General features: G+C 63.0%; 1 protein-coding gene across 8 annotated transcripts in view; it reads left to right on the top strand.

Moving 5' to 3' along the window:
• The window catches only part of LOC101557906 (contactin-4), a 584,043-nt gene that overhangs the window by 421,178 nt on the left and 146,969 nt on the right, over positions 1-15,896 (top strand). For all 8 annotated transcript variants that reach the window (XM_055136085.1, XM_055136079.1, XM_055136080.1 and 5 more), the window contains one exon: positions 9,409-9,535. In XM_055136085.1, coding sequence (XP_054992060.1) covers positions 9,409-9,535 — 127 coding nt within the window. The remainder of the gene's footprint in view (positions 1-9,408; positions 9,536-15,896) is intronic.

Here is a 15,896-nt window from a genome sequence, read left to right on the forward strand (position 1 = left end):
TGCGTGCCTTGGCGGGGACGCGGTGCTCTGCCTTGCTCTGCCGGCCCCCCCCCCCCCCGCGCCCGAGGGCCCTCAGCAGCTAACGGCCGCTCACGCTGCAGGTGGATCCTGCCGTGAAAACAGCTCTTGGCGACGAAGTGTTTTCCGTGTGGTGACGTGTCCACTCTGCCCGTGGTCGCCGGCGGTTCCGCGCGGAATCACTGCAGAGCATCTTTCGTGGCGCGTGTGAAACACTCCGGGCCGGAGGTGGTTGTTGGCGTCTCACTCTGAAGGCAGCAGGAGGCTGAGGGGCTCCCGGTCAGCCCCACCCTGGCCGCCTGGTGACCCCACAGCGCCAGAGCGGTCCCCGGGCTGCTGCCCGCCCTGCGTGCTCCCCGCCACGGGAAAGGAGCAGTGAGGACACGATGAGAGCCCCCCTTCTGAGGGCTCCGCCCGGGGGATTGTAGAACACGAGCAATACCACACGGTCTGTGTTTCAGCCGGGAATCTGCTCAGCGTCCCGGTGGCCGGGGCGTTTGAGCCTGGCTGGGCAGGGATTTTAAATCGGGCCAGCCTGGAGTCTGGGACGCTGAGTCAGCCCCCGGCCGGGTCCCCAGGTGAGGCAGCTGTGGGCGGGGACAGGAGCCCAGCGTCCCTGTGCCTCGTGCAGGCGGGCAGGCCCTCAGCATCTGCGGCTCTGGAAATACTTTCTCCCCTTCCGTGGCCCCTGGCATCCCCGGGGCTTCAGAGAGGCTGGTGGCATTCTGTGTCGCGATCCTCCCCCGGCCAGCGCCCGCCAGCCCCTGCCAGCTGGACACACGGCGGCGGCGCCTTTTCCACCATATGTGGAGATTTTGTTTGAAAAACTATTTCTTCCGACCCCGTGACTCCCCTTGCGCTGCGCACGGGACTCTGTGTTGTCTGAGTGCTTCACACATCGCAGTAATTACTGCGGGAGCTATAAATACCATTCCGGGCTGGGAGAGGCGCCCTGCAGGCGCGCGCCTGCCGTGGGCCGCGCTCCCTCTGCACACGGGACGCTCGCCCCAACGCGTCCAGCCGCCCGCGGGGTCACGGGCCCGGGAGTCTGGCCAGGACCCGTTTCCGAGCGTCCGAGGACAATCATTCCAGGGTGGGGATCATCGTGTTTCACTTGATCTTGTGACAGGCCTGGGCTCGGAGCATCTTCCCGGTGGGTTCCTGCGGGTTTCCGGGGGGCACTGAGGGGGCCGGGGCGGGGGGGCGTGTGTCGGGGCTACATTTGCTGGTTACTTCCTGAGGAGAGAGAAGGTTCTCCCCGACTATTAATTACTCCCTCATCACCTTAAACCTTTTCCTTTCCCTTTCACTGTTGTTCAAGACCCTGAAATACTCTGAAGAGGTTTTGCTGCTGTGAATTTTCTGCTGTGGCGTTTCTAACGAGCCAAACATTTCACTTTGTTTTAAAAAGTCGGTGTCATAAGGCCCAGAGACGCGGCTCAGTTGAGCCTCACCTGTGTGCGGGCCTGACACCGTCTCGGGCATCTTCGCTATGTTAAATAGATTCATAAATAGAATCATTTAAAGGAATGCAGCCGTGCACGCATGCACGTACACACACGTATGTGCGCGCACACACATGCACACACACATGTGTACACACACACACTGATAAACCCAAATGGACCGGGATGTTTGGGTTGTGTTTGGGGTCACACCTAGCTGTGACTAAGGGCCACACCTGGCTCAGTGCTCGGGGATCGAACCTGGGCCGACTGCACGCAAGGCAAGTGCTCGCCCCACTGCCCCGGAGTGAGGGATTCCAGCTAGAAGCTTCCGGACTCTTCTGGGGGCCTGGCGTGGAAGGCCGTTTCTTGTGGCAACAGCTCCTCTCTGCGATTTCATTCTCTGACCAGCCCAGACGGTTGTTTTCCCCGTGACGACGATGGTGACGGCCTCTGGGCGGGCCCTCCCAGTGTCCCCCAGCGGCCCTGCCCGCAGCCCCGCCTGGGGCCGACTCGGACCCCGGCCCCGTCCTGGGGGAAGCCAGCGCCAGCTTTGGCTCGAGAAAACTCCCCACCGGGTGCGGCTGCTCCGAGGCTGGAAACCCCGAGAGCCTCACGGCCAGGGCCGTGTGGCCAAGGACAGACACACGCCCGCCCTGCACCCGGGGGCCCAAGGCCCAGTGCCCCGGGCACCAGGTGCCACTCGGGACCCTCAGCCCTGTGAGTAGGGAGGGGCTCTGGGCGCTCAGCGGGGGGTGCTTGCCCCCCCTCATCCCGTCTGTTCATCGCTGGGCGCCCACAGCAGTCCTGGGCGGGCTCTGGCAGGCTCTGTGTGCGAGGCCACCGTCCCTCCCCAGCTCCGCACAGACACCGGTAGGGGTCTCAGGGCCACCAGTGCAGGACTGGGCTCCTGGGCCCCTTCTCTGCCGGGACCCCGATCTTCCCTCTCCCACACGGCTGTGCTCCACTCGCATCTCTGCCACACAGTCTCTGTCCCCGCATCTCTGTCCTGGCACCTCAGTCCTGGTGTCCCTGTCTCAGCATCTCTGCTCTGCATCTCTGCCCTGCATCTCTGTCCTGGCATCTCTCTCCTGCATCTCTGTCCCGGCATCTCTGTCCTGCATCTCTGTCTTGCATCTCTGTCCTGCATCTCTGTCCCGCATCTCTGTCCCAGCATCTCTGTCCTGCATCTCTGTCTCGCATCTCTGTCCCACATCTCTGTCCCGCATCTCTGTCCCAGCATCTCTGTCCTGCATCTCTGTCTCAGCATCTCTGTCCCGCATCTCTGTCCCGCATCTCTGTCCTGCATCTCTGTCTCGCATCTCTGTCCCGCATCTCTGTCCTGCATCTCTGTCCTGCATCTCTGTCTCGCATCTCTGCCTTGCATCTCTGCCTTGCATCTCTGTCTCAGCATCTCTGTCCCGCATCTCTGTCCCAGCATCTCTGTCCTGCATCTCTGTCTCGCATCTCTGCCTTGCATCTCTGCCTTGCATCTCTGTCTCAGCATCTCTGTCCCGCATCTCTGTCCTGGCATCTCTGTCCTCATCTCTGTCCTGCATCTCTGTCCTGCATCTCTGTCCTGCATCTCTGTCCCGCATCTCTGTCCCGCATCTCTGTCTCGCATCTCTGTCCCGCATCTCCGTGACTTCTCAGTTCCTTTCTTAGCCCTGCCTGGGGTTTCCTGTCCGGGTCATGCTCACGTAGAGACTCAGTTCCGTTCCTTGTTTCCTTCCCTGTACTATTCCTTCCAGGGCCCGTCTTGTAGCCCAGCAGCTACGGACAGGGGCTCGGGCCCTGCCCACAGAGCCTCTCCGGGGTCTCCTGTTTCCAGTCCCTGCGAGGAACTCCTGCGGAAACCTTGCTTCCGCCCGCGTCCATCCCTCTGCCATCAGCCCGCCCCCTCGAGACAGGCCCCTCCACTCTCCCTTCCCTCCCGCCTTCCGAGCTGTGACCACACAGTCCTGAGCGATTTGGCCGCGTGGCTTTGCTGCCAGAGTGAATTTCCTCGATGCCAGAACGTCTGCAGGACAAGGCTGTGGGCGGGTGGCGGGGCCTCGGGGACAGCACCTGGGACAGCGGGAGTGACCCTCTGCCCGCCGACTTCCTCCCGGGTGAGAGCAGCAGAGGGAGGAGTGTGGCCTGGGCCCAGCAGGACTGTCCACCCACCCCAGCGGCCTGCTTTTGCTTGGCCAGGCAGCCTGTTTGCATCCATCACACACACACACACACACACACACACACACACACGATAAACATGGGCGTGCATGTCCATGTGAACATGTGTGTGCACAAACATAGGAGTCTTCATGAACACGTGCAGGTATATGTACATATACAAATGTGCGTGTCCGCACATGAACACACATCTCCATAGAGACACACATAGACACACATGTGCATGTACACACTTGCACACACAAACGTGCTTATCCACACAGTCACACAGACACACGTGTACATGCCTGCACGCTCACACGTACTCACACCCCGTGTTTTCTCGGGACCACACCGGGACTGTGCAGACAAAGGCGGGGGAGCTGGGACCCCCCTGGCCTGCACTCGGCCTCTGCGTGCCGTGGGACACAGCCGGGCCCTGCAGGTGTGAGCGGGCGGGACTCAGGCCAAGCCGGGGGCTCCTGCCCGTGTCTGTCTGCTGCTGCATCAGCGCCGTGCCACTCCGCCAGGCCAGGTGTCGCTCGCCCGGTCTCCCCGCGGCCGTGGGGGCTGTGACCGCCGGGCCAGGTGCCTGATCTGCAGGTCTCGCCGCAGCCGTGGGGGCTGCCCCTGCCCCCGTGCCAGGAAGACGAAGGGCCTGAACGAGCTCCAGACGCGGCACCTGGGGCTTCCCGGCGGCTGCGGGTGGGGCTGAAGCTGCTATTTTTAGCTCCCGAGTGAAGTCTCCGGGTTGCATTTTCGTCCACTCCCAGCAGCATTGCCGTAAAAGAAAAGTGTGCCGGCCTGCGGGTTGGCACCGAGTGGCCCGCCCAGCCCCGGTGCCAGCGCCCGCAGGACGCCCCGGGCAGAGTGCCGCAGCCTGCCCGGCTTCCCGACAGCCGCCTGCCCCGCCCCCGCGCGTCCGGCTGCGTTTCAGACCCAGCCGAGGGGCTGCGGTCGGGGCCAGGAATCGGCCAGTGGCCAGGGAACCAGCTGCCGCAGCTCCCGGCTACGAGAGGAGCGCGGGCGGGCGGGAGGCCCAGCGCAGTGGCCGGTCGGGGCTGCCCGATGCAGGCCCGCGGAGGGCGTGGGCGGGAGGTTCTCGCACTGGCCAGGCTGTGGCTGTGCACAGCGACGGGCTGTGGTCACTTCTTCCTGTCCACCCGCTCGAACCTACTGCGGCACGTCTGACCTCTCAGGGGCCCTGCTGGCCACCTCGGCCCCACGTCTGCCCCAACACCAGCCCGCTGGCCGCCCTGGGCATTGTGCGTCCTGAGTCGGACCCGCCTCCCGGCCCGCTGCCTCTCGGCCAGCCCTGAGTGCTCCCCATCCCTCCTCCGCCCCACACCCCTTCTGCACCACACTGAGGCCCCCGTCTGGCCTCCCACCCCCGCAGCCATGGCCACCCCATTGCCCCCACCAGCCCCGTCTCCCGCCCGGGGTCTCTGTCCAGCCTGGCCACTGCTGGCTGCTTGCCTGGGTGGGGCAGGGGGCAGCTGGGGACTCCCCGGAGCCGAGAAGTCGGGACCGGGCAGCTCCGTCCTCACTACCGGGAAGGCGGGCAGCACCTCGGGCCCCGGCCACGGTGCTGCTGCAGCCGCTCTCGGGCTCTGGCGCCCGCTGGCCACGGCCACTGCTGAGCAGGCCAGCGCAAGCACGCGCCCGCCGGGCATGGTGCGGGATTCTGAGCCGTGTGGCCCCTCGTGGCCCCGTGGGGCGGAGACAGGCTGGTGTCCGCAGTGCCCATGAGGCTGTGGGCTCCCAGGCTGGCCCCAGTGCCCACCTCAGCGGGCGCCGGGCTCTGAGGCTGCCCCCTCCGCCGGGACGAGGCAGGGCCTCACACCCCGGGCTGTGTCTTCCCCAGAAGCTCACAGGCCCCAGGTCTACGCCAGCTGCCGGCCGGGGCAAGGTGGCCTGGATCCTCCCAAAGGCAGAGAGAGGCCAGGAGCGGGGGCCCCGCCCGGACCCGCCTCACCGGGCAGCCGTGATGGGGCCAGCGCCCCCCTTCCTTCTCAGGAATGGTGCAGGAGGCGCCTGCCCCTCTGCGGCCAGGCCTCTGCTCGCCACGCCACGCCGACCCGGCTCTCTCCCTCTGTGCGGGCGAAGGCCCCAGCGCCCGGCCTGCAGGTAGGCCGAGAGGAGGAGAGAAATTGTCCCCACGGAGTTCACGCAGGCTTCCTGGCAGGGACGCCGCCTAACCATGAGGAAATAAAAACTTCAGATGAAATGTGTTATTTATAGCAGATGCAATGCATCATTATTAGCAATTCTTGCACAGAATACACAGAAAAAAATCCTCTTTGTTATTTAAATCTGATACGGATACGCGAAGAAACCGTACAGATGTTAATCTCAGCCTCTCAGCTGCATCCTGGGTAATCATTATTATATTTTATTCTTATTTGAAATTACTAGTAATAGATTGTGTATTTCTGTATGAAATTCAAATCAGGGAACGCCAATGAATTGAGATGATTGATATTATATATATATATATGTATATATACCTAATTTTGGAACCGTGACAATACAAATATTTCTCCCAGAGAAAAACCCCCCAGACTTGTGGCTGTGTTCGTGACGGTGACGAGGAGCGTTGGCCCCCGGGCGGGGTCTGGCCAACCTGCCCGAGGGCCCTTCCGGTGGGGCTGAGGCAGCCCCTGGCCGGCATCTAAATGTTTGGGAAACGGCTCTGATTTGGAATTGTGAGAGTATCTGCCTGGGTCCTGAAATATCTGGCTTCGAACCACGTGCGTCTCTGTGTGTTTGGGGCCACGCCTGGCGCTGCCCAGGGTCACCCCTCACTCCACCTCAGGAGTCTCTGCTGACGGTGCTGGGGGCCGTGCGGGGGCCAGGGTGGAGCCCGGGTTGGCCGCACGCGGGCACGCTCCTTGCACACTGCACGCCCTCTCCAGCCCGCCCGCACGTGCCGCCACAGTACCCGCTGTGTGTGCTGACTCCCCACGTCCATCCTGTGCCCTGTGCTCAATTCTGGTTCCTCGAAGCCTCCGAGGCTGAGGAGAGAAGCTGCTGGAATGGCTCCTGCCTTCCTGGTGGACTCCACCGTGTGTGCTCCTTGATGCGAAATATTGATGGTTCTTTCGAATGTTTTTAAAAAATTACTATTCTCTCAGTAATAGGTTTCTAGGGGGTGCAGTGTTAAAGTTTATGCCGTTAACAGAGTAAGTCATGTCCCCCCCCAAGTGCCCGTGACTTCGGCCCACCTGCTTGTCATCTGTACTCAACCTCCATCCCACAGGTGACCCATTTAGGAAGCCAAGGCTGGGGGCTCGCCTTGATGGCGGCTCTCCCCTGGATGTGTGTCTCTGTTCCACAGACCAGTGACGCCATCAGCATTTCGCCTTCTCCGTCTGACTTACTTCGCTGAACACAGCATCCTCCAGTCCCACCCGCCTGGCAGCAAACTGCCTGCTTTGTCCTTTCTGACAGCTGCATAGTACTCCGTCCTGTGCGTCCCTGTCGCCACTTTCTCCATCCGTGAGCTGGGGATATTGCGCTGTCCCCACCCTGGCCGTTGTACTAAGCACCACGGGGGGCCTGTCCCGTGCTGAGCTCGTGTTTCTGTGTTGGAGGGGTAGACGCCAGCCAGGGAAACTGCTGGGCTGAGTGGGCGGTCCACCGTTACTTTTTGGAGGGGGTCTCCGTGCCGCTTTCCGTAGAGTGAATCACACGGCGTTCCCACCGAAAGGAGGAGGCCGCGTTTCCCCGACACGCACCAGCAGGAGCCGAGCCCAGCCCCTCCAACGGCGCCTCTCGCTGCCGAGACCCCCGAGCTCCTTCTCGTCTTGGTCGCGGTCCAGTCCCGACCGGCCGTCCTCCGTCTTCTCCGGGGAAGTGTCCGTCTGTCTGTCTCCTGTCCCCATCCTTGGGGTGGGGGTTTCCTGGGTAGCTGGGTGAGAGCGGGGACGCGGCAGCGGTGGGCAGGCCGTCACTGCAGGCGCCCCTCGTGGTCTCCAGACACCAGCCCGTTCCTCGTGCAGCGGGGATCCGGGGACCACGGCCTGGACGCCCCGTGGGTTCTTTCCGATCCCACCCCCGTCACGGCGTTCCTCTCCCGTCCCACTCTGGCCTGTCGGGCCGCTCTGCTCGCAGTTTCTCCTCCGTCTTTGGTCTCGGCATGTGGATTTTCTCAACCTTGAGCTGAGAAAGGCTTTTTTAAAAATCACCCCGTGGTTGTGCCGATCCCCCAGTCAGCTTTATTCTCCTGCTTGCGCGGACCCGAGTAGATCCGGGGGCTTCCTGCGGCTCTCACAAAAGGTCCACTTGGAAGATCCCCCAGGACGGCAGCTGTAATTCCTGCTTCTCACAATAACCCCCAGAGGGGAACTGTGTTATCATCAACAATGGCACAGCCACCGGCCCTTCTCTCTTGGACGTCATTAGTCACCGCCAACGTCGGCCGCTCGAGAACATTAAAAATGGGAAGAAATGCCTCTCGACTAGGACAGGTCCCTCGTGGCCTTGTCAGAGCCACTGTTCCCAGGCAGCAGGAGTGGGGCTCAGGCAGCAGGAATGGGGCTCAGGCAGCAGGAATGGGGCTCAGGCAGCAGGAGTGGGGCTCAGGCAGCAGGAATGGGGCTCAGGCAGCAGGAGTGAGGCTCAGGCAGCAGGAGTGGGGCTCAGGCAGCAGGAGTGGGGCTCAGGCAGCAGGAGTGGGGCTCAGGCAGCAGGGGGGGTTCAGGCAGCAGGAGTGGGGCTCAGGCAGCAGGAGTGGGGCTCAGGCAGCAGGAAAGGGGCTCAGGCAGCCGGGTCCCAGCCAGGGGAGGGAGAGGGACAAACACTAAGTGGAAAATAAGGCTCCCTAGCAGCGAGCGTCCACTGGGTATCAGGAGCCGAAAGAAGCGGGTGAGGGTCCGGGTGGCAGGCTTATAGGGACACGGGGACCTTGAGCTGGTTTCAGGCCGAGAATGCCACGTGAGTTGCACTCTGGTGCCATCACCCAGAAGCACACGCGCCTACTGCCCCACTCACTGTGCTCCACGCCCAGTACTCATCATGACACTTGGCTGCCCTTGGCGAGCCAGAGGCGGCCGGCGTGGAGGTTCAGGTCTGCAGAGAAGCGTCGAGAAACACTCAGCTCTTTGGTGTCACACCCCCGTCCGTGCTTGGGGCCTGGGACCGAGGTCCCTGAGCTAGGACAGACACGGCCTAGTAGGGCTGCACATGCGGGCCAAGGCCCTGGGGTCCTCTGTGCAAAACTTCCAGAGTTAGAGCGCGTCTGGCTGTGCCGGGGGCCAGGCCCGAGCATCAGCTCTCTGAGGTTCCGGATGGTTCTGGGCCCCCTGTGCGGGGAGCGTGCGGGGGCCTGGCCCACTCTGGCTGCCGAGCCCAGCCGGTGGCCTCCGCCCACCCCCATCCCGCTGAGGGTCGTCCTGAGGACTGTCCTCACGGGCGGACACGGGCTGTGGGTGGACACGCGGAAGTGGCTTAGAGAGTGGGACGCCCAGAGAAGGGCGGAGCCTGTTAGCGCGGCCGTGCCCGCGTGTCCCCCTCCTCCGGGCGGGGTCAGGGCAGACGGGCGGGGCAGTAGGTGGGGGCTGTGCGCCCCTCGGGGCCCAGCAGACGGCCGTGCCCTGCGTCCCCCGCCCCCATGCTCCCGGGCGAGGCAGGGCGGGCCTGCGAGGTGTGGCCCGGCCGGGAGCAGTGGCGTGGCCGTGCCCGCGTGGCCCGTCCTCCCGTGTCTGGCGAGGGCAGGAAGCGGGGCCAGCGGCCGGGGCCCCTTTGCTCGGCTGCCCGGTCTGCAGCGTGGACGTTTCTCTTCTCGTTCCAGACCCCCCCGTGCTCCGAGGCCCGGTGTTCCTCCGCGAGCCCAGCCCCGTCATGTTCCCGGTGGACTCGGAGGAGAGGAAGGTGAAGCTCAGCTGCGAGGTGAAGGGGGACCCCCAGCCCCACGTCAGGTGCGTTGCTGCGGGGGGGGGGGCGCGGTTCTGACTGACACCCCGGCGGCTCAGAGGCCGGGAACGGGCGGGCTGGGCCCCAGCTCACGGCCCTCAGCCGTTTCTATCTGGAGGACGGATTGGTGCTCGGGGCTTGCTCCTGGCACTGTGCTCAGCGAGCACTCCCTCTAGTGCTCAGATGCCGTGTGTGGTGCCGGGGGCCAAACGTGGACTGGCCTCCTCCTGGCCGAGCGCCGTGACCTTTGGACAATCCTCCAGCGCTGAGCTGACTCCCCCTAGCAGCCTCGTCTTAAGAAACACACCCTCGGGGGGCGCGTCAGTCGACTGGCCGCCAAGCCCCACGTACACAGAGTGGACACGTGGGCAGGCCGGGAGCCAGGGGGAGGCCCAGACACGGACGGCAGGTCTGACCACGGGAGGGACACGGACGGCAGGTCTGACCACGGGAGGGACACGGATGGCAGGTCTGACCATGGGAGGGACACGGATGGACAGCAGGACTGACCACGGGAGGGACACGGATGGACAGCAGGACTGACCATGGGAGGGACACAGATGGCAGGACTGACCACGGGAGGGACACAGATGGCAGGTCTGACCACGGGAGGGACACGGATGGCAGGTCTGACACGGGAGGGACACGGACAGCAGGACTGACCACGGGAGAGACACGGACGGCAGGTCTGACACGGGAGGGACACGGACGGCAGGACTGACCACGGGAGAGACACGGACGGCAGGTCTGACCATGGGAGGGACACGGACAGCAGGTCTGACCATGGGAGGGACACGGATGGCAGGTCTGACCACGGGACGGACATGGATGGACAGCAGGTCTGACCATGGGAGGGACACGGATGGCAGGTCTGACCATGGGAGGGACACGGATGGCAGGTCTGACCACGGGACGGACATGGATGGACAGCAGGTCTGACCATGGGAGGGACACGGATGGCAGGTCTGACCACGGGACGGACATGGATGGACAGCAGGTCTGACCACGGGAAGGACACGGCAAAGGTCACCTCGGAGGGACACGGACGGCAGAGCTCGCTGGGGGAAGGATCAGTGCTCTGGGCTTGTTCCCAGCACAGTGAATTTCACCTTGGTGACCCCAGGTCTGGGCTCAGGGTTTGGACCGGCCTGGACCGCGTGAGGAGGAGCAGGTGGCTTTGCCCGAGAGCCTGGGGAACCCAGCGGCCGCTGGGCTGTGTGGCACCAACAGCAGCGTGAGCTTGTGCCCCCGAGACGGGCAGCAGGAGTGGCCCCTCCGGGCTGCGGGCACAGGGCCGCGAGGGGCAGACGAGACTCGAGGGTCAGCGAGGGGCAGGAGGGACCAGGGGGTGGTCTCAGGAAGGCGGGCAGGGGTGACCCCTCAGGGGGAGTGAGAGGGGCCCACAGGGAACGAACACCTCGGGCTGAAGGTCCTGGAGAGTCTGTGAATTTCAAGTGCACAAATAGAAATAAATAGAAATAAAATAGAAATAAAACTTCCCAGGCAGAATGGTGACAGCGACGAGAGGCACGGGGTAGAGGCACACGGGAGACAGCGCCCACACGGGGAGGGCGAGGTGGGGACAGGCAGGAGGAGGAGACGCCTGCGTGGAGCAGGGAGAGGAAGTGCCGGGGCCGGCCGGGCAGAGCCCTCTGCAGGAAGGAGAGCAAGCGAAACCCGTCTCGGGCAGACGGACACGGAGCCTTGACCCACAGACTCCCGTGCAAGGAGACGCCAAGAGGCCGACTTGAAGCAGAATCACAGTGACCCCCATAGGCTCTCTGAGGCTGAGACTCACGGACAAGTGACGAGGAAAGCGAACGACACGGCTATTTTCACATAAAAACTGATGGCCCGAGACAAAAAGAACACGAGAAGCATTGCCACGAGAAAAGTTAAAATCTGTGACAATAATAAAAATAAACTGAAGGTGATGTGCTTGCTGCCGATTCATTTTCCATACGATTAACAGTGTTAAAGGGGACAGAGAGACAGTCCGGTGGGCAGGGAGTCGGCGTTGCATGCCCGAGTTTGATCCCTGGTACCATAGAAGGGCCCCCAAGCACCGCCAGGAGTGACCCCTGAGTACAGAGCCAGGAGTAAGCCCTGAGCACTGACCAGTGGGCTCCCCCACAAAAAAAAAAAAAAAGAAAAAGAAAAAGAATTGGGCCCTTTCCCTGACAGCCAACACAGATGCCAGTCTGAGGTGACCTGAACTAACTGGGGACAAGCTCATGGCACCGAGGACTAACTCGAACCCAGGCCATGTTATAAGTGAACGCTGTTCCCATCACTCAGAGGATAACAAACATGCATATGCGCTCATTTGGAGGAAAAAATATATTTCTCAGAGATGGCAGAAATTCATAAAACAATAGGCTTCATTAAGGTTAAGAATTTATGGTCATGGGACTGGAGTGATAGCACAGCGGGGAGGGCGTTTGCCTTGCACGCGGCCGATGTGGGTTTGATTCCCAGCATCCCATGGGGTCCCCTGAACACCGCCAGGAGTGATTCCTAAGTGCAGAGCCAGGAGTGACCCCTACGCAATGCCGGGTGTGACCCAAAAAGCCAAAAGAATAAAAAGAATTTATGGTCACGAGACAGATGTTGAGAGATCACACATGTCCCATGGAAGATGCTATTACTGCCAAGGAATTCGTATCCAAAGTGCATGAAGAATTTCCACAAATCAAGAGGTAAACAAGGAGGAACTGCATCGACCCTGCAGTGAGAGACTTGGGCACTTGGGTAGGTTCCTCCACGAGAAGGTGAAATTCCCACGAACGGGGAGGGAGGGGCCGTGCCAGCCGGGAGCAGAGATGCCGGGAGCCAGAGCCAGAGCGACAGTGCAGTGTGGAGGGCACGAGGCCAGCACAGCCGGCCCCCAGCACCCTCACGCGGTTCCCCGAGCACTGCCGGGAGCATTTCCAGGAGTAGCCCCTGAGCATCACCAGATGCGGCCCCCAAAGGGAAAGAAAGAGAAAGAAGTTCTTGAGTCCCAGCAGACGGCCCCCCGCAGCCCTGCCCGAGGGACAGACACGGGACACTGAGGGTGGCTTCTGGGTGAGCGCCCAGGGCCACGGGCTCCACAGGCGTGGAGGAGAAGTGAGGCAGCGGCTGGACGGGAGACAGAGCGTCCGAGGCTAGAGAGCGACGTTCAGAGAGGCAGGAGGGAGCCGCAGGAAGAAACTCCCAGAAGCAGAGGAGCCAGAATGAGAAACGGCTCCTGGCCATGGAGGGAGGTGGCTGGGGTCCCGGCGGGGCCTGGGCCCCAAGAAGACTTCTTAGACGCTGATTGTCCCTAAGTCCTTCTGACTTACTGTGCCCTAACTGCATTATTTTATTTCTGTGTGAATGTAACGACTAAGAATCATCAAGCTGATAACCAGAGGATAACAGTGAATGACGGGAGAACGTTTATCACATGTCACGGGCCAGGGGACTCGAAGAGAACCAGGTCGTCAGGAAAGGGAGTGCCGACGTGGGATCCGGGCCCGGCAGAGGACAGGGACACTGGGATCATGTCTGTTCATCCCCTCGTTCACCCACTCGCAGACTCGCCGACCAGGCGGACGGGGAAGCGCCCGCCGGCCTTTGGCCAGTGCAGAAGTGTCACACTGGACCCTCCAGGGCACACGGAGGTGGTTCCAGAATTATCCAGGTTGAGAATCACAGTTTCCACCAGGGATTCCAGCTGTGCCTTGAGCCGGGATGTATTTTAGGGTTCTGGAAACTAGGTCGCCTCGGAAAAGTGTTTAACCCGCCGACTTGAGCCCCTGCCAGGAACCAGCGCCAGACGCCAGGGGAGACGATCCAAAGTAATAACGACTCACGTGTCCCAGCCGCGTGCTGGAGGCTGGAGCGGCTGGGCGGGGGACAGTCCCCAGAGCCCGGCAGCCGCCGTGCCCCTCTGAGCATGTGGGTAAAGGACGCGCAGGGTGTGGGGGACCCAGAGGAGACCCTGCCGGGCGGAGATGAAAGAGCCACGGCCCGCAGCACAGGGAAGGAACCCGCTGGAATGCGGAGGACCCCGGCTCCCGGCCCCAGTTCTGGCTGGACCTTGCGGCCAGGGCGAGTGCTTAAAGCTTCCTTGCCACTCTGTGGGCCTGGGGCAGGACGGATACTCCAGCTCCATCCTGGGGTGACCAGCTCAGAAACCCCCTAGAACAGGGTGCCCTGGCTTTAGTATTTCCTACAGGAAACGTTGGCTGCAAGAGGCAGCGGCTCTGGGTTCCAGGACGGTGTGAGCGACCTTGGAGAGAGCAGGCGGCCACATCAGTCCCAGTAGCCCTGCGAGTCCTAGACAAAAACTATTTTTTTCTTTTTTTTTTTTTTTTTTTGCTTTTTGGGTCACACCCAGCGATGCTCAGGGGTTACTCTGGCTCTGCACTCAGGAATTACTCCTAGCGGTGCTCGGGGGACCCTATACGATGCTGGGAATCGAACCCGGGTCAGCTGCATGCAAGGCAAACATCCTACCTGCTGTGCTATCGCTCCAGCCCCCGACAAAAACAAATTTTGCAGCACAATTCAGCAAGTTGCCGCTTTACTTCCCCCGGACGGTGCCTCTAATTGCCGCGGCTTCTGCGACAGTGTGTGTCTAGGCCCTACTGGTTACGGAAGCCTGTCACGGCCCCGGGTGGCGGGGCCGGCTGGCGGGGGAGCGTGGGGTCAGGCGTTGCTCGCGGGGGATTTGGCTTCCTTTGTGCCTGGACACTTTCTCGGAACATAATAGGAGAGCGGGAGAGCCAAGCGCAGGAGTGGTCTTTCCGGCCCTTTCCGCCCGGGCGCTCAGCACGGGGGGCCCTGAGGCCGCGCGTGAGGGGCACTGGGCGGGGAGCACTCACCGGGGGCTTCGGCGTTAGCTCCCGGCCCCGAGCCCTGCTGACCTCTCCCCCCAGCCCTGCGTCCCCCGGCGGAGACCTCTCCTTTCATTGCTCCCTGCCCCTCAATTTTGAAAGGATTGACCCAGACCCAGAAAAATGTCAGAAGTTTTGACTTGCGCAGGCTTCCTGCCGGCGAGCTCCCCGCGGACAGGCTTCCCCTCCCGTGCTCAGCCGCGCGGCAGGCGGGGGGTATGGGGGGGCTCCCGGCACTGCACTGGGGCTCTCGGCCAAGGCTCACACATGGGATTCCAGGTCAGAGCAGCCGCCCTGCCTTAGAGTCGGGCTGCGGCCGTGAGGGGCGGGGTGGGGGGGGACAGGCCAGGCATGTCCAGGGTGGTGCCCGCAGAGGCCCCGGCCCGGGTGTGAGCTGCAGGCCGGCTGCCCGCGCTCACGCCCAGGTGGACCCTGGACACCGTCTCTCCTGGCTCCCGACCCGCTTCCCCAGCCCACAGCGCCCAGATGATTCCCCCGGACACGGGGAATGCAGTGAGGCCTCTCGGGACGGGTTGGGGGGGGGGGGCGTCTCAGCAGCACAGTGACCGCGGGGCCCTGCCCAGGGCTGGGCTGCCTCCCGTCCCACTCGGCCGTCCCCAAGCTTCCCGGGAGGGGACCCGCCGGCCACACAGAAGCCTCGGAGCTGCTCTCCTCAGTCCCACCCTCAGACACTCCCGCGGCCCCGGAACCCCGCACGCCCCTCCCCCTCCTCCGACGGCCTGGGGTCTGCCCTGGTGAACAGCTCGACTATCGTTCGAAGTGGGGGCTATGGCCAAGACCCGGGCAGCTGACTCGGACAGGGACCGGCCAGGGCAGGGCTGCTGGCGACAGGCCCACGGTGCCCCGGCCACGCTCCCCTGTCCACTGCTAACTGCCGTCCCGTCGGCGTCAGAGCAATCACGGTCACGCGGGAGGCGGGTGATTCGCTGGTGCCCGGCTTCCCACCAGCCTCACATCCCAGCTGCTGGCCCTGCCCGCCCACCCGCGCACCCCCTCCTGCTCTCGCCCACCGTCCAGCATGGGGAGATGGTGCCCAGAGCTGTGTGAGAGGCAGAGGGGGCGTGGGAGGCCCAGGACCCAGGACACCCCCCAGGGGAGCCCAGCAGAAAGGGGCTGAGGCCACGCATGGGCCAGGGTGCTCGCGATCACGTGGACATCGAGGGACACACGACGGTGTCCTGCCACGTGGACACAGAGGGACACATGGACGGTGTCCTGCCATGTGGACACAGGGACACACGGACGGTGTCCTGCCACGTGGACACAGGGACACAGACACACGGACGGTGCCCTGCCACGTGGACACAGGGACACACGGACGGTGCCCTGCCACGTGGACACAGGGACACACGGACGGTGTCCGGACACAGGGACACACGGACACACGGACGGTGCCCTGCCACGTGGACACAGAGGGACACACGGACGGTGTCCTGCCACGTGGACACAGGGACACACGGACGGTGTCCTGCCACAGGGACAC

This window comes from Sorex araneus, chromosome 4 (genome assembly GCF_027595985.1).
Source record: "Sorex araneus isolate mSorAra2 chromosome 4, mSorAra2.pri, whole genome shotgun sequence".
NCBI lineage: Eukaryota > Metazoa > Chordata > Mammalia > Eulipotyphla > Soricidae > Sorex > Sorex araneus.